The 19,614-nt window shown below is 26.9% G+C and overlaps 1 protein-coding gene across 1 annotated transcript; it reads right to left on the bottom strand.

The window, feature by feature from the left end:
• Positions 1-5,631: 5,631 nt before the first annotated feature.
• On the bottom strand, positions 5,632-13,514 carry LOC132927008 (uncharacterized protein DDB_G0286175-like). Its single transcript, XM_060991449.1, is given in 3 exon segments — positions 5,632-6,960; positions 6,962-7,136; positions 12,639-13,514. Coding segments are annotated over 2 exon segments (732 nt in total). The 5' UTR covers positions 7,028-7,136; positions 12,639-13,514; the 3' UTR covers positions 5,632-6,294.
• Between the last annotated feature and the right edge of the window lie 6,100 nt (positions 13,515-19,614).

The following is a 19,614-nucleotide window of genomic DNA, read 5'->3' as shown; positions in this document are numbered from 1 at the left end:
GATATATTTTATTAAATAATAAAAATATGAGCTAATATCATTAGGCAATTAGTTAAGTTAACTTAGACTTAGGTATGGTTTATTACCCGACTTCATCACACATTAAAGAGAAAAACCACATTTCTTTATATCAGTGCTTATAGTTGAAATTACACAATCTGCACAAAGTTGAACAATTTGATTTTGAATTGCCCAACTTGTATAATTAATAGGCGATTCATATTTTTTGAAAAAATTTTGTTATTTTTAGCGATAATTTACATGTTTATAAATAATTACCTGAAAATTACAAAAACTTTTATATTATACCAATATTATAATTGTTTAATTTTGTAAAGTAATAATTATAATATGTATGTTTATTAAATGTTTTACATATATGTTTTTATGTATACCTTGATTAGTAGACAGTTCTTTTTCATTGCGACTGCGGAACAGAACATGACTTTTTTGTTTGTTTAAGAGCAAACCATTTTGCTGAACGTACCAAATGGTATTTCAAAAAGTATTCATGTTTTTGAAAACATTTTTTTACATAATTTCAAGTTGTTAAAAAAACAACGTTTTTATTAAAAAATTATATTGTTTTAATTTTTTTACTTTTTTGAATGATGACAAATAGAGTTTTAATTTCATATTCCAAAGCACAATATTTTTCTGAGTATTTTGATACATAAAAATTGAATTTAGGACGAGTAGTTTATGAGTTATACCATTGAGTATAGATAGTATTCTATCTATACTCAATAGTTATACGTGTTTAAAGTTTAGACAAGCGGAGTAGTAGACAAACGTTTTGCGGGGTACCACTCCGCTCCACGCATCATAACTTTAAATACTTATAAGTTATAACTCATAAACTACTCGCCCTAAATTAGATTTTTATGTATCAAAATACTCAGAAAAATATTGTGCTTTGGAATATGAAATTAAAATTCTGTTGTTATTCAAAAAAGGAAAAAAACTTAAAAAAAAATATTTAAAAATATAATTTTTTAATAAAAACGTTGTTTTTTAACAACTTGAAACTATGTAAAAAAATATTTTCAAAACATGAATACTTTTTGAAATAATGAGTGGTTCATGATAAAAGAACCACTCTGTATATATGACTGGCTATACCCTATACAAGATTATGTAAATGTTGTTTTGATCACTTCATGAACATTTTTTTATGCATGACATAACAATGTTATTGTGCTCTCAATGTTAATGTCCATACCAATAGTTGTATAAGGCTAGAGGGGATATTTGGTTACTCAATCGCGATAACAACTGTATACTCTCCGGAATTTACGCGTTATGACAATATAATATTATTTCTTTATTGACGGAAAAAGTTCGATTTACAAAAAAAATCTCTATATGTGTACTTAACTGTAATTATAAAGTAGGCATAACAGTTCTACAATAAAAGCTTAATACAATAAAATTTCACTTTACATAAATGTAACAAATAAACATAGTTCAATAGTTGCATATAGAAGCATAATTATTATATATACATATTATACACGTAATTAATTTATTAATTATACAGTCATATTTATGTATAGAAAAGTACATTACGTTACGAGGTCATTATTATTTAAAAATAAGCTCATTAGAAGAGTACTGTCGTATGTGGATCTTTCAGTGTCAACAATGATTAAAAATATAAGTAATATCTATTCGTTGTAATGATTTCATATTTTAAGCTTCTTTTAAATCCATTCTCACATCATATTTTTGTGGTTTTTAAATAAAAACTAAGTACCTACATCATCATCAAACTTGTTTCTTTTAAAAATGTATTCAACGAATATTGTCACATAGCTGCAGTACAGCATATACGCAAATTACATAAAATGCATCAATTTTAAAATGTTTAGTATTTTCTGCTCTAAGTACGTTTCAGATTCATTTGTATCTCAAATTTGAACTAACATATTATATTGGGTATTTGTAGAATATCATATCACATATTCACATTAGGTATAAATGGTATAATATTATAAAATAATTTTCCAATTTATTCACGCATCGTTCTGATCCATCTACCTCAATACAAGTGAATAATTGTTCGATTCGAGTCACTATAGACATTAATTAAATGCTTTTTTTTTTACAGCTGTTTAATTTTTATTAAGAATTTTATTATTGCATCAATATTAATCAACCATCAGCTTAATATGTTGAATATCCTTAAATTTTATAATGTAGTTTGTGAATGTTTGTCTAATACCTACGATAGAACGACGATGAAAAATATTCTTCTATGATATAAATAATGGAATACCTGTTTCACGTAACTCTAAAAGCGAAATATTTTATGGAACCATAACATTTTCATTCAAAAACGTTTCTATCAATTAACGAATTAATTTCGAGTTATTTTTCTACAGCAAATTTTAAAACTATTATATTGATTATTGTTATATATTTATAAAGTACGTACTCATCAATCAGACTTAATATGAGAATATTAGGCATGCATTCAGGATTTTTGTTTGTGGGAGAGGGGCTTAAGGTTAAGAGGATGTCAACGCAATATTTGTTTTCTCTCTCAGACCCACGCAGCCACGCCCGCAATATGGATAAAACACTTTAACCTAAAATTTTTATGACTTTTTAGTAATCCTAGAGTAAAATAACCTATTAAAAAAAATATATAGAGGATAGGTAATATTTTTGAGGGAATAACATATTGCCATATATTGGTTTTATATTTTATTGCTAATTGATTTTGAATTCGATTTCAAAATAAAAAAAATATTGTAAATTTAAATGATATTTAAATTGTTTTAAGACGTATAAAAAAATGATTCTGCGTAAATACGTTTTGTCCATGTCGCACATAGGCCAGACTGCCAGAGAAAGAAAACAAACAGTGCATTGACAATTTCCTACTTGCCTTACACACAAATAAACAATTATCACTAATTTTTAAATAATAATTTATTTTTTATAATTTTTAACATATTGTAAATAATACGTTATGTTATATATTTAATATTTATAATTATACACAAACGTATTCAAAACAACTGTCACAAGTTCACAACAGCGAAATATTGAACGGACTGAATAATATTGTTCAAACGAAATTTTCATGCTACAGACAGTCGACAGCTTAAAGTAAAGAATATAATATAGGCATAATACTCATCATAATTCATAATTATTAGTGTTATTGTAGTAGCCATTCAAAGTTCGATCCGACGTAATCTAAAAATAATTTTCAACGAAATAAACGATCGGCGATCGCCATAAACCTTCAGTTATTACGTACCTACCTACCAGCTATTGAACTATCAATGTGTATTTAACATTATCATACAATTTGGAAAAAACATCATCATTCATCATTGTCATACTATATTATCTATAATAATGTGTAATTTGATGTAAAAAATATTTTTTTTTTCGAGAGAGAGCTTAACCCTATATAAAGCCCCCTTCTGGGCGCGCCTGCACTGAAGGATAAACATACGATTGGTTAAATTGTATTATCTACCTTAATTATATAATATATTAGTAAGTACCTTGAAGGATTGAATTATTGTTATCGATGTCTTACCTATGTAACTATGTAAGAGACAAACTATACTAGTAAGATCAGTTGTCACCAGTTTATTTTCGTCATTTCGTACACATAATACTTATTACAGTGTAGTGTACTCTCGATTATCCGCGAGAGGACTATCCGTTGTCTTCCGCGGAATCATCTACATACTATAGGTAAACAAAAAAAAATATACATCTAAACATCTTTAGTCTTTAAATTTTACATAATTATCGGTTTAATTGGGTTGTGATGGGCGATTATTCGGAATTCGTTTATTCGTGGATGCCCCGCCATCCTATATACCGCGGATAATCGAGAGTACATTGTATTTCTTTTTAACGAAATTTCTAACTAATGTGTTTTTTTTTTTTTTAAAAACCTTCACGTTAGTTAAATAGAGGTTCCATCGTATTTATTTGGTCATTTTGAATAAATAAAAAATTAATTATTTATTAGATACCTACTAATCTAACCCTTGATGTTGAAGATTGAGGCAAATATTCTAATCTCAACCATGACGTCAGAAACAAAAAAAAACATAATTACCAACTGTAAAATCAATAACGTACCTATTGATTTTAAAATTATATGTTTTTGAGCTGTCATTAGTTGTCCTGAAAATATATTTCAATTATAAACTTTGATGTATAATGTTATAGTTAGTTGGTTAGTTTTTTTTTACAGCAGTTTAAAAATATCGAAAATACTTTCTCATATTTTTTTGTTATAATGGATTGTTTTAATCTTTTTGTCTTTTTTAAAAGTAAAATTGACAAAAATCATGAACATTTACATAAAACATTTACAAACTCATAAAATGTTCAAATTCGAAATGAATCAAACGAATCTTATCATTCTTATCTCGCCATAACAGTACTTTGGTAATGACTTATCTACAGTGACTTACTCAGTACCGTGATGAAGGGCGGGGAAGATAAAGATGGCAGCAATATGTAATAAGTTTTGTAATTTTCTAATTTTAACAATCGTTTTTAAGCAGACTTATTGATTTGGAGTTGTAAAAATGTCGCAAAAACAGTACATAGACCTTTGATATTATTTTTTTCTCGGTCAAACTAATAAAAATATGTTTCACACATAATTAAATCATACCTACACCCACCCTGCAGTCACCACATCAATAGGTATCTATGATCTATCCATATTTTCTTGGATCTTGGACCGAGAAATTTTATGCATGTTATTTTGATGGATGGTCTTGATAGTCTTTGGTGAAAAGGAAGATACCCACAAAGACCTCTCTGTATTCGGCCGTCTAGCTCTGGCGCCACTAAATACACATACACATCCTGATTCATAAATCATAATGTTACCTATATTCACGTTTTTCCGTATTTAAATTGTATGATTAATAAATTATTGTATTTAAAACAAAGTAAAGTATAAAGTATTTTGTTTGTAAATCAAACACCTAAATAGAACTTATTTTAATACTTACACACTCTTCTATCAGAGTGGCAATAATAGAATAGCCTAGTCAGATTGATTGACAAATAATTTTATTTGACGCTAGAGATTTATTTTAATATGTCATTACACAGTTTTTTTTTTAAATTTAAATAGTCAGCTAAAATAATAAAGATGTTTGGAGTTTTAAGGTCTGTATCATATATGGATGTTTAAACACACACACATTAATATTTATATAATTTAAAGGTTGATTGTTAGGTTCTTATTTCTTTTTTGTGTTAAGTAACTAGAAGATACTAATTAGAAGTGGTATTTAATTTAAAATCAATTCCCAAGTGGAATATTTGTTACAGCTAGGTACTAAAAACTAACTGTTAGTCTTCAAGGTGGAACAATCTATGAATATGTTAAATTTTCCACATTGAATAATAGAAAAATTAATATTCATGCGTAAGACAAAATTAATTTTAAATGAGTTTTTAAGTAAATCACTGATCACATTAATTAACTCAAACTGTAATAGACATGTGAGATGAACAATTAAAGCAAATTATAATTATATTTCGTTTAAGCTCTTTAAGCTTTAATAGGCGTATTGAATAAACATTAACTATTAATATTAAATAATCTCTCTCTTCACATATTTACACATATTAAATTAATAAAATCATTTTTATTCGATGTTTCTAAAATAACAAACATAATGATTAATGGATGTTATAAATTAACATTTAGTCTTATACAATATTAATAAAAATAAAATTAGATTACATTATAAAAGTAATAACTACCTTATAATAGTAGTAGTAAACATTTTAAACAAAATGATAGTTAGTAAATAATAATAAATATATATATTAAATAGAAAACAAAAATTAACACATTTTATTTCCTACAAGATGAAATACATTTTTTCATGATCAAGTTTTTAATAAATTATAATAAGAATTAAGTGTATATTATACAGCTTTTAATTGTTCGTCCATTTTTATAATATATTATACAAGTGCAATGATATAAATAAAGTAGTTTGTAAATATTGACTAATGTTTTAATTTTTACATACAATAATAGTTCATAGTATTGATAATAAATAAATTATGTACAATTATATAAGGTTAAACAATAATAAAATTAAAATTAACTAGTTCTTAAATTTTAAAGGCTATTTACCAGAAACTTATCTACATTAAATTGAATTAATATCTAATAACAAAACTAACATTTTAAAATTGTCTTTAATTATACATTATTATAATTAATTAAAATAAATATGAAAATTATGAAGCATTGAGATAATACATTAATAGTCTTGGTTATGATTTTTTTTTAATTTTACAATTAAAGGGACATTTAAAACGACATATTAATCCAAGTGTTCGTAGAAATTTAACTTCTTCATTAATATCAGATAGTTGAATAGCAAACATTTTAAATGTGTTGTTAGGAAATTTATCAAAAATTATTTGATCTAATTGTTTTCTTTCTTCTGTTTGAAGTTTGATTGTCTTTCCGCGTGTAATTCGTACATCAGGAGATTGATTAATTACTGAATGATCACATGTTTTAGCTTTCATAATACTTTTATCATTAAAAGAGTTTGATTTTATACTTGTCTGTTTAGTTTCTTTTGTTGCAGTTAACATTTCACTCTTATCTATCTTTGGTTCAAGCTTATTGTATATTTGAAGTTCATTTAACTGGATATAATTTTCTAATTTTGTATAATTTTTATTATTATTGTTATTGTTTTGATCATCAAACAAATCTCCATTGATTACTGTTGGTGGTAATCTTGTAAGCAACACATATAAATGACGGTTGTCAAGTATATGGTTATAATTTGAAGCTGCCATCAATTCATTTTTATTTTTAAGATTTAAATTACTAATATTATTTGAACTTGTTTTAAGAAAAGATAATTTATTATTTATCTTTTTCTTTGAAATAGATTTTTTTTGAGTTGTATATTTTTTTTTTTGGAATAACAATTTTACCATTTCTTAATATTCTAGGGTTATAAGTTGATAAAATCATAGATTTTTTCATTGGTATAATCAATGTTACAGATTTTGAAAAAGGAAAACCGAACTTTAGATTTTGTTGACTACTAAGTGTATAAATTAGAAACCAATTTTCTGTACGTTAGCACAAAAACCTAAAAAAAAAAAAAAAAAAAAAAACAAACAATTAGTAAATACAATTAATTTGATATGTAATTAAAACACATGAGTTCCTAATAAGTAATAAGTAAAAAATAAGAGATTCAGTCATTTAAAACAAATTCATATACATTTGAGTCGCGATAACTTGAATAACTTGACAATTCAATTTTTTTTTTATTCTCCTAGAAACATACATAAGTTATACATAAATTAATATAAATTCGAGTAAATATCACAAATAATCCATATCGCGAAACAAATTTTTAAAACTTCGAGTTATTGCGACTCGACTGTATAACTAAAGTACTAAATTGAAAATTTAATTGCAAAAAAATTATCAACATTATTCACAAAAATAGTATAAAGAGATAAAGTTATTAGTGTTTCCATAAATAAATAGTTGATATATATATATAATTTATAAATTCTTTTTATAATTATTTCTCGCGACTGTCTTTATCAATGAATCACGAGAGATTAAATGAAAACCATATTACTTAAATAATAAAATGAAAACATTGTTTTTACAGATAATTTATTTTATCTTAACTTCATAAAGTATTATAATTTATAATTAAAAATGTATATTATATATAAATTAATTGCATTATATGTTGTAATTTATTTATTAATTTTTAAATTATAACTATTAAAAAAAAGTTATTTTACAATTTTATTAAAAAATTTTAACTCACCCATTCTTATTAAAAAAACCTACTTATAAAAATAAATTTGATGCTTATCAGTATATTATATAAAAATTAAAGAAATATTTTTATGAGTATTTCAATACACTTTTTATTCAATAAATAATAATCAATGAATAAAAACATATATTATTATAGTAGGTAAATACATTCAACATAATATAATTATATTCTTAGAAGGTAATATTTAAATGTGATTTAATAAAGATGCTACACATAACACTTGAGTAACTTTTTTACCATCCTCAAACAAAAAATACAAAATTTAGTTTTAAGATAAATACTATAAATAAATATTTGCCAAAAATGTATAGTGATGCTCTGATGCTCAATGAAAACACAAAATTTATTATTTAATTATTATACCTGTAATTTAATACAACCATCATCTGTTTGAAACAAAAACATTTTTAACTTTAATACGATACAAAATGGAATTAATCTTTGGATTTTTTTTTAACTATTGCTTAAAAACGGGTTTTCCGTTTTTTCGTTATATATTTTTAATAATATAAATAGAATTCCTTAAGTGGGTAGTTCATACTCGATTAGCGTAAACAAAGTCCGAGTTAATTTCAGGAAACCAAATCACGTTTAAGTTAGGTTTTGGTATATATAATAGTTTATCAACTATTATATAATATTATATATATATATATATATATATAATATTATACATATATATATAATTTTATTGCAATGGTATTTTATCTACTATTATAATGGTATAAAATTATTAATGTGTTATTTGTCAGCCGCAGTTGTATTCAAAGTGGATTGAGATGTTTAAGACTTGCGAAATGGGAACGGTCGAGGTTACTGTGGTCGGAATAAAAACACGTGTTTTCATCAAACACACGTTTAGCAGGATTTTGACAACCCTTTACTATCGGATTACAAAACTAATTGCCAAATGACTTACGTCGAATAAAGTAATGTGTAAAAATGTGTACTCGTACTCACTTGTGTAACGTTGTTGACGGACAAACGAATAACAGTACCAAAATTGAACAATGTACCGGAAGACGGGCGTACAGGACCAAACAAACAAAGAAGGGTGCGTCAGTCACACACAATGTCTGTACTCGTATTAGTCAGTAGTCAGTACTAAGTAGTCAGTAGTCACATTCCTCAAAGCATTGAGCACCGTCAACGCAGTCGTGGTGTGACCACGACTGCTGTTCAAATGCTGCGCAGTGTTGCAAACTTAGCGATACGTTTACGGGACAGTATAGTGAAAAATTGTTGTTGGGACGCCCGCCCACAAAGAACAAGGGGAATCCCGAGATCTCGTATAGTCAAACAAATTAACGATATTTGTTGAAAATATTCGCTGTCGAATTGAAAGATGTGCTTATTAATCGTAAGCAAATTATTACTCATACCCTTCAAAAACTGCTAAATGTTCAGATGCAAATTGCAGTAAGCGAACCAAACGTTTTCCTACCGAAAAATTCGTTAATCGTTAATTAAGTAACTTATATTATATCCCTGAAGGAGATAAAAGCGTGATAGTCATACACGTGTATGTTTTTGATAGAATTGTATTTGTTAGTTGATCTGATCAATCGGAACTTAAAACTTATTCAGTAATCACTATTGGAAAAATCTACAAATTATCAATGTTATTCAGTTCTTTTTAGTACTCTGAGCCATTAAACTAAGAAAATATAACCACAAAACAAATGTCAAATAAAAAAGTAAAAAAATATATAAAAGTAAAATAAAAACATTTAATAGAATATCTGATAAATTTTAAAAATTTACTAAAACAAACTTCTTAAATGTTGACAATGTTATTTATTTATATGAGTAGTTATTAATGGTTGATTTATTTTTTAAAACAAATAAAAAATAATAAAATCTTGTTTTCCACAAGAGAAAATTTGTCCTACACGAGGAGGAAAATTTTATAATTTTATCAAAAGTACATATGATACTGACTTTTTAACCTCGTAAGTATTGATTAATATTCTTTTTTATGCATTGATTTAAAATTTTAAACATTACCTAACAAGAAATTAATTTTAATATGACATCGTCACTTGAACTGCATGAAAAAAAAAAACTATTCTCTAGTAGTCATTAGGTCTGTATTTTCAGTGATGGTCACAATTTTGTAACCATCAACTATAAGTCTACTTTTGTTCCTATGCAAATATATAATATACCAATGGCTTCAGTCAATATTATGAGGACATTTCAATAAAACATTAGAAAATATTAGATATACCTTTAATTAAGATAATAAAGCAGAACACTTTTTTGTGAATATCTTTCACCTCGAAAAAAATGATTAAAATATAGGAAAATATTTTTTTTCAAACTATACGTTTCAATACTGATAGAAAAACATTGTTTTTGAAGGTCTTTCAAAATCTTTTAATTTATAGTAATGTATAACATTTAAATACATTAAATTATTATAAAAATGTATGAAAATAAAAAAGTCAGAATATTGTAATAATTGTTCAATTTTAATTTCTATAAGCATGATATTAAGTAGCTATAAGATCTATGATAATTATATATTTTACCAAATTAAAGCAAAAATCTCAACAACCAATATGTTCAATATTTATTAGATAGATAAAAATATCTACATAAAATTTTTTTTACTTTTAATTATTTTTAATTATATGTGTAAATTTAAGTATCAATGCATGTGCATTATTAATTTTTTGTTATGTAATTAGTAAAGACCTGCTTGGTCCAGACCAATAAAATTCTAGGCCGGACATTTTTTTGGACAAAAATTAACGAGCTTGACCGGACCGGACTTAAATGTAGTTGAAGTCGGACCGGCCGGGCTTCTATAAAAAAAATAATAATATATACATATCACATAATACATATATATATGTCAATAACAACTGATATTTATTTTGTTGTTAAACTTGCTGTAGCAATTTTTTATTGAAAGGACTGAATTTATAAATATTAAATATTAAATAATAAAGTGATACCTATTTGTTATTGGAGAATTGTCCTTCAAATTTAGTTATAATATATATTATTTATTATTTAATTTGTTATTCAAAGGAATGAATGTATAAATAATAAAGTAATATTTGATATTGAAGAATTTTTATATATAAATTATATTAAATGTTTTTATTATAAATATGTTGTTAAACAAATTATAATTTATAGTTATTAGATATATTAAGAAAAAAAACCATAAAAAATTGACCTATCTAGGCCGCGCTTATTTAAAAAATTACTGGGCTAAGCCTTAAATACAACAAATGGTCGAACTTACACAATAAATAGTTACCTGGCCGGGCGGCCCGAGCTTACTTAAAAAATTACCAGGCCGAACCAGGCTGCAAATTATCTGCCCGTGCAGACCTTTAGAAATTAGGGGTGACATAGGGTTGCAATAATTCTCCTAAATTATTCAAAGGAGCAGAAAAATCAAAATTGCTTCAATTCATTCTTGATAAAATAAATATTGTGATCTTTTTTTAGATACTGATTGGTCATTATTTGGTCAAAAACGTTAAACAACAATATAAACATTTATTACAAATTTAATTTTAAGTTTATTATGTGATTGATAATATTATGTATTTTCATTTTTCACCATCGATTGTTTTTCTACTCTATTATACTTAAATTTATAAAGTAAACCTTTCTATAGTTCAAGGTTTAGAGTGGCTCATCAAAATTTTCTCACTAGCTCATCAGTTCAATTCAAGCCTGTGTACTTAATCATAGTAAATTTGCGTTCATTAGCAATAATATTTATCATTCAATTATTAAGATTGAATTATTATCAAATTTAAAGGTAAAAATATGATATTCCCGGTTTTAATTTTATTTTTGAAGTCTATTTGAAAAGATTTATGAGCATTTTAAAATTTAAATATTTTACATTGCTATAATTTGAATATATTAAATCACTTTAAGCTTAAAATATTAACAAAAGCATACAAAATGCATATAAAAATAAATGCCTAATATTACCTTTAAGTTTGATGATAAGTTACTCTAATATTAATGTTAACAACACAAAATTGGTTTTGTTAAATGTAAATTGTATATTATGTTGTACCATAACGTATGTTGGATAGAAACAATACATGCGAGTAGGGTATCTTCTTGATAAAATGTTTTGTTTATATGTGGTTTTAGTAAAAAATATTATTTAGTATCTTATTCATTACTATGCATACAATATGCTTCTACAATTATATTTAGTTGTCAAAGCAAAAAGGTAATTTGAAAATGTAGAATGATTAACTGAGTATTGTTTTCAAAGACACGGAGATTCTCTGATCTTGGGAAATGCTCAAATATCAGTTTACCTAAGTAATAGAGTAGCATCGTATAAAAAAAAAAATGAATAATATACATAATAGTAATTCAAATAACATTTTATCCTATTTAAACCATTCTACTACGTGACAATTATTATTATATTATTATAAGCACAAAATTACATAGGTACTATAAAATGGTAATAATTGTTTAATCTTTAAACTAAACTAAATATCGACTTAAACTTATGATTAAAAAACAAATGTGCTTGTGCGTCATATTAACTATGGTTGTACATTTTAATAGTTGTTTTTAGTTTGAGAGCAACGTGTATTTTTTTTCTGCATCATATTTTTTAAGCAGTTAATATACGTTTTGTGTACATATTATGAAGTTAAATCATCAAACAAAAAATTGATATTAAGCGTTCACAACGTTTAATTGGGAATCGGTTAGGAACATAAAGTTAGTCGTATTGTTTTGTTTACGGACGGTAATAAGAACTGTGCATATTGTTTTACTTACGGTTAGGTTATAAGGGCTGTGCACTTCGTCACGTCAAGCTGAACGGGGTAGTGGCGAACAACGATGCATTTGAGTATCGTGAAATGTGGGCACCGCACGATTCCTTCCACGAACGGTTCGTCCGACGACGAGACGACGGTTGCAGCGAAACGTTGACTCGGAGGCGACGGCACGGCAGTCGTTCATTTTCAAACGCAATTTGTATTGAATTTTTCCCGAATGAACATCGCTCCGCACACGTAGCAGTCGACTCGGATATCGATTATCGACTGTCGAATGAGATTGGGTTTGTTATTATTATAATATTATTATCGTTATTATCGTTATTATCGTTATTATCGTTGTTATCGTTATTACCGTTGTTATCGTTATTATCGCCAATAACCCAGGATGATGAGAATTAGGGACTGGGACATCGATATTATAGTAGTTTTGTACTGTTGTTGTTGTTGTTGTTGTTGTTGTTGTTGTTGTATCGAGTGAGTGATAAGGGCGGTTTTGAGATAAGGGCGACTTGCGTCGTAAATAATTGTTACGGTTCGACGCGAACGAAAATCCGTCGAGCTGGACGAGCCGCTGCTGGCTAGGTGGTGTGCGAATCGAAACTGCGAATAAGATAACGGGTTCGAATGACCGCGTCTCACGCTGCAGGTAATGGGCACGATTGCACGAATGTGTACCTATATAGATATTTGTGGTAACGGGTCACGGCTCGCTTACGATAACGATATTATTATTATTATTATTATTACTGTATTACCGCGAACGGGAAACGGGCAAATGGCAATGTCCTACGCTGAATTAACCCACATAATGAAACCACTGCCCACTAGCAAGGCACTCGTGAACTAAGAACAGCTGATCGACACACGACGACAACGACGACATTTTGTTGTATGCCTTGTTGTTTTGCCTAATCGTTGTCAGAAAATTATAAAACCATTTAAGCGGATACCCCACCGATAAAAATGACAATGTCATTGACGACGGTCAATAGTCGTTAATCGTTTTGTTAATGCGCGTCTGAACACCTGCGACGACCTACGAGGACTTGCAAAATTCGTCCGCTAATGACAGTGTTTAACGAATTAACGTATTCACTTATTCATTATGACTTTTTAATTTTAGCTAATGACCGCGTATGTGGAGTAAGCGCGTGCGCGTGTTCTTTTTATTTTGGCATCTACCTAGGACATATAGGCAGGGCGGCAGGGCTGGCATTCGCTATAAGGTGATATTTGTGAAATAATAATTGACAACTTCAACTTGACAAGTACCAACTTAAAAAAACTTCTCGCTGCGTTTGAATTTTATAATTATTCTTTCCATTACAACTTTATAGTGAATCAAATTTTAAATAATTTGCAAATGCAATTGCGTGCCAACAAATATACCTAATATTTTTAATTAGATACAAAATATATATATATTATATTAAGTAATTGAATTATTTTATCTGAAACTAGGTAAAACTGTCCAAAAATAAAAAATTTTTAAGTTGTGGGGGTGAAGAATTATTATATAAGTTATTAATACTACATCGGCCGTTTTGTAATTAGAAAAATTCCTTCTGAATATATATTCTAACTAAAACTCCGACCTAAAATTATATTTTTATACGTTACCAAATACATAGGAAAACTACAATAAAAAAACATATTACCTACATAAATTATGACATAATATACACCAAATATTTCTTTATAACAGTGGCGTAGCGTGAGTTTCAATTTAACATATTAGTTGAAAATTATAAGACAATGCATTTGTCATAATTCCATAGGCTCCGTTCCCGATACCCCTCATTCAGTTTTCAAAAATTAAATTTTAAACATACACAAGTTTTTTATGTTTTAAATCAATCACGCATACACGTGAAGAGTATACTACCGCGACGGTCTAAGAGCGTTCTGTTTTGTTATCGATATTATAAATATCAAAATATATTATAAATTATTGTCACTGCTGTACGTTTGTAATCGCTACGATAATATATAAAATATCGTTATACGATATTACTAATTACAATGGTGCGGTAGAACTACTGCATACTACTGCTATAGCCTATAAACTATGGCCTATGGGAAATAGGAAAATTCATTTATAATCCATCTTTAATTAAAATTATTACATAATTACACATTACTACATTATGATAATGGCCCAGAAGCAAATGAACGAGTACTAATATTTGCTACAGACATGGGATTGTCCTTATTAGTAAGTTCTAATACTTGGTTCATACACGGAAATTTCTGGCTTACACCTGAAGATTTTATTTCAAATTCAAAAAGATTCAATTTTTGTTACAGCTATTTACTATACACAAAACACAATATACTTATGAGTATTTGTTTTTTACTATAATAAGCGAATGTGAAAACCTAGGGAAATATCCAGATCTCGTTTTTTTAAACATGGATTTTGAATTAACTATTATGAATGCAGCGAAACTAATTTTAAGCAGTCATCTTACGATTCGAGGATGTTTTTATCACTTCTGTCAGTTAACGTTTCGCAAATTGCAACAATTAGAATTGTCAGAACGTTATAAAAACGATGAAGTATTTAAGAAATTCTGTAAAATGGTTGATACTTCTTGATAGTTTGGCTTTTATTCCTTTGGATGAAGTTAAAAATGGCATGGAATACTTAAAACAAAATATACTAACTGCAGAGGCAGAAGATTTTTTGATATATTTTGAAACAACCTATGTTAATGATTCTTTTAAACGAATAGGTATCGACGAGTCGAAAATTCGTCTTCGAAGGATTCCCCCTTTTTTCCACATTATACATGGGATGTACACCAAACAACAATATTTAGTTGGTATTAAACATCTCACGCTGGCATTTAATAAAAAAAATGAGATATGAGGTTGCCGTGGTTAAGTGATTATGCAAAATTAGTATTAGATGAGAATGATGAGATTGAAGAAAATGATAAGATAACTACTAAACTTGGACAAATTATAACGGAAAAAAAAAAGATTTAAAGAGTTTAGTATCAGATTTGTAAACAGTGAATTAAACATTTCCTATTTTTTAAATTCAGTAAATGACAATATTAAAAATCAATGTAATAATTAACAAAAAATAAACAAAATAACACAAATGTAAATATATTTATTAACCATTATAACTATTTAACTTATTATTATTATTATCATATTTTTTTTTTTATAATTTGACGTTTCAATCATTCAAAATATTTGTATACGCTAGATTTTAATTTTTAGAATATGTGTTGCGACATTGCGTTTATAAATGCAATAATTTATTTTATTAAAACCTATATGTTTTTAATTAAATATATATAATGTTATAATTAGCGTTTAAAAAATATTTATTCAATAATTATCATGTGATTATAAGTAATATTGAACTTATTGAAGTCTAGGGAATTATTTTTCCTAAGGTCGATGATTTTTATTCCGATTACTGTTTTATTAATATTTTTTCTAGTTTTGAGAAAATTTGTGAGTTATTTAATATTATTTAAGTGCCAGTGTTATCAAACATTTGGCATGCGTGCTCGTTACTTTTGAATACAGTTTTATGTTTTTCTTGGCTACCATATTTGTAACATTGTGTTGCATAATCTTGTAAATATTTAACTGTGGATTCTATATTCAAAAAGTGTTTTACAATTTTTGTACAATCATTTTAAAAATTTGCCTATACATTTTAATCTACTATACCTATAATTATTCAATATTCAGTACTATAGGTACACCACAAATGATACTAAACAGTAAACCATCTAAACTATTTGTATGCCAACAGTAAACTACTAAATTTCCAGTTGGACATGGCTCGCTTATGATTGATGACGTGGCACCGAACTCATACCTTTTTTGTGAAGCGAAAAGTAAAAATGTTGCCCCAACCACCCATCCACTAAATTTATATGATATTATACCCATTTAAGAAGTGAAGTGATCACTTCATATGCCAGAGTTCGGCGCCACTGGTGACGTAGATTAGGTAAATAACCTTAATTTAACAGTCTTATCAATTACAAACATTGAGAAGTACAAAGAAAAAATGTATAAAATACCAGAGCGAGCATTTTATCTGTGGTAGAACACAAAACATTAGTAGACCGCATACTGTAGTCTGTACTAATATTTATTTTTAGGTAGTACACAAAACGACTGTAGATCGTATATTGCGAAATAGGTAGCCAATAATTACAACAATATAATTATGACTTTTAGACTTTGACTTAGGATTAATCATCCTAACACGTGGTTATTTATTACGGCTCTGCTGCAGTACCTACCCGCTACCACTAAAACCACAGGGTGTATAAGACCATTGCCCTGGTAAAAACCTTAAATTTATAAAGAAATATAATATAGTTTTAAGTTACACCATAGACCTGAAGACAACTAATTAAATTATTCTACCCGAGATTAGTTACTAAGTAGGAACCTACTGAGATAAGTTTATGCAAGTGGCGACATTAACGCTTGGAGCAACGACTTACATTATATTCTACAGCAACTTATGATGCTTGATCATATCAAAGTTTATGATGGACTTATTGTTTATCCATATTTATAGTTGCTGTATATTTAGGCTTTATCTAGTCATATACATAACGATGCACGTAGCCACGTAGGGTTACTATACATACCTCCCCTAGGCGCAGATCCAGAATATATTTATGGGGGGATTGCCCCTTTCCCCTCTCCTTAGATCTACGCCTGAACTCCCCTGTTTTTGGGTACAATTAAATGTTTATATTTAGATTAAATACATCGATAATTATGTTCTTATATTAAATAATGTAGGTAACCAAATCCGTAATTAATTATTAACGGTGATGTACAAATGTACGATTACCTATATAGGATTTCTCTACGCTTTACCTGAAACATGTTTACACGCGTTTTTACACGTTTATGTTTTACAAAATTAAAGCATGAATGCAGCGTTGCCAACATATACTACTTAGTATTCAGTATTAATAAATAATAGCAATTAGCAATAGTAATATTTTCAATTAAATATGTAAATTAACTGTTAAGAAGTTAAATAAAAAGTTTGTGTTTCTATTTAATTGTAATTTCTATCAATCAGTTCTATATTATAAATAATAACAATAATATAATTTAAAAAAATTCTAATAATTAAAACCAATAGTCAATTAATGTACATAATAAACAGTCATTCATAGGTACCTATATGGCTATATATTAGGTATAATCAGAGTTGGGCAGTATCTTGTATTTCGATACAATTATTATATGAGCTATGAAGTATTGAGTATTTTGTATCCCGATACATTTTTAGTCAATGTATCGAGTATTACATTAAATAATTTTATCGATAAATACTCGATACATTAATGCGATACTTTAAAAAATAAATTTTTTAGGAATATTTTTACTCGCCTATCTACAAACCGCGACTGTTCGACTATGTTTTAAGCACCAGTTGAGCGTTTGCTTTCCCTTGCAGGATTTTTTCATAATCCTACCAGGAATAAATTATCAGATATTACTTTTGAAAAATTAGTATTTTTAAAAGGAAATAAGAATTTATATTAATATATTATATTAAATAAATAAATTATTAGTTTTTAAAACGTTGTGTACAATATAAATTAAATTAAACCTTGACCAGTGAATATTATTATACATTTACACAATATATTTATACATATTATATAATTAAACATTTATACTAAATTGTTGACTATTATAATAATCAGTATTTACGGTTTTTAGTATATATATATACTTATACAACCTACCTAATTGTGTATAAAAAAATAAAAATAAATCCTATGCGTCATAGCCCATAGGCTATGGCTAATTATTTTTTCAAATGTATCGAGTATCGAGTATCTAAATACTTGAAATGTAAGTATCAAGTATCTAATATCTTGATACTCCAAATCCATTAAGTATCTAGTATCTAGTATCGCGATACTGATTTTTGAGTATCTTGCCCATCCCATAAAAGTACAAATTATATAAAACCTTTGTATCGATAATTAGTTCCCGAAAAGTTTGGCACTGGCGTTTGACAATAATAGTTACAGACTTACAGTAATTTTATGAAATTCTATCAAATACAAGCAATAATTACCTGAAATAAGTTACCTATTTTATAAATTTTCACGATCGTAAACAACGGCAACGTTGCACTAAATTTAGGAAAGTAGAACGTGTTTAATCGTAATAATGAAAAATGTCCATACGTAATCATACCATGGGTGTGTTATTATTGCGTATTTGCGTATGATATATATTATAGATACAATAATACAGTAATATCAGTATATAATATTTATTACTGATGGACTTATAATCGATCTTGACTAAAGTATATAGTATGCTATCTTTTTACATTTTAAGATGACCTTTCCCTAATGACCCTAATCAATTTCCCCGTTATTAATGTAAAAATCAATATAGTACCTATATAAAATAGTTAAAAATGTCTTATTAAATTTTTATATTTACATTTCCTATCATAGTATCATCATATAAACATTATAAACCAATAAACTAGTATATAAAATAAAAAGCGCACTTAATTGAGTTTGACATCTAGCTGTAGCAAAGTGTGAGTCGTCGACTCGTCGTATTATGTACATACATTTTTGTTGTTACTTGTTAGTTTATAACATAATAATCATATATACCTGTGGCTATGTATAATGTTATATATGAGTTTCTTTAAGAATTAATATAATCTTCATCTTTTATTATAAGTTCCTATATCTATTTTTAAAATAATATGTTTTTTGATTTAAATTGTTTAATTTATTATAGTAGATTTTATTTAAAGTTATATAAATTATTTTAATTTTACTCTATTTAGTCTATTTAATATATTTTTTATCTCATTGTCCGTTCTATTCGTTTCAATCATTATATTAATATTATATCTTATTTTCTTTTAAAATGTAATTTCTATTATAATTATAAGTATTTAGCGTAGGTATATGTATATCTCA

The sequence above is a fragment of the Rhopalosiphum padi genome, chromosome 3 (assembly GCF_020882245.1).
Source record: "Rhopalosiphum padi isolate XX-2018 chromosome 3, ASM2088224v1, whole genome shotgun sequence".
NCBI lineage: Eukaryota > Metazoa > Arthropoda > Insecta > Hemiptera > Aphididae > Rhopalosiphum > Rhopalosiphum padi.
The sequence above is the reverse complement of the archived record's forward strand: the minus strand, read 5'-3'. Positions and strand labels throughout refer to the sequence as shown.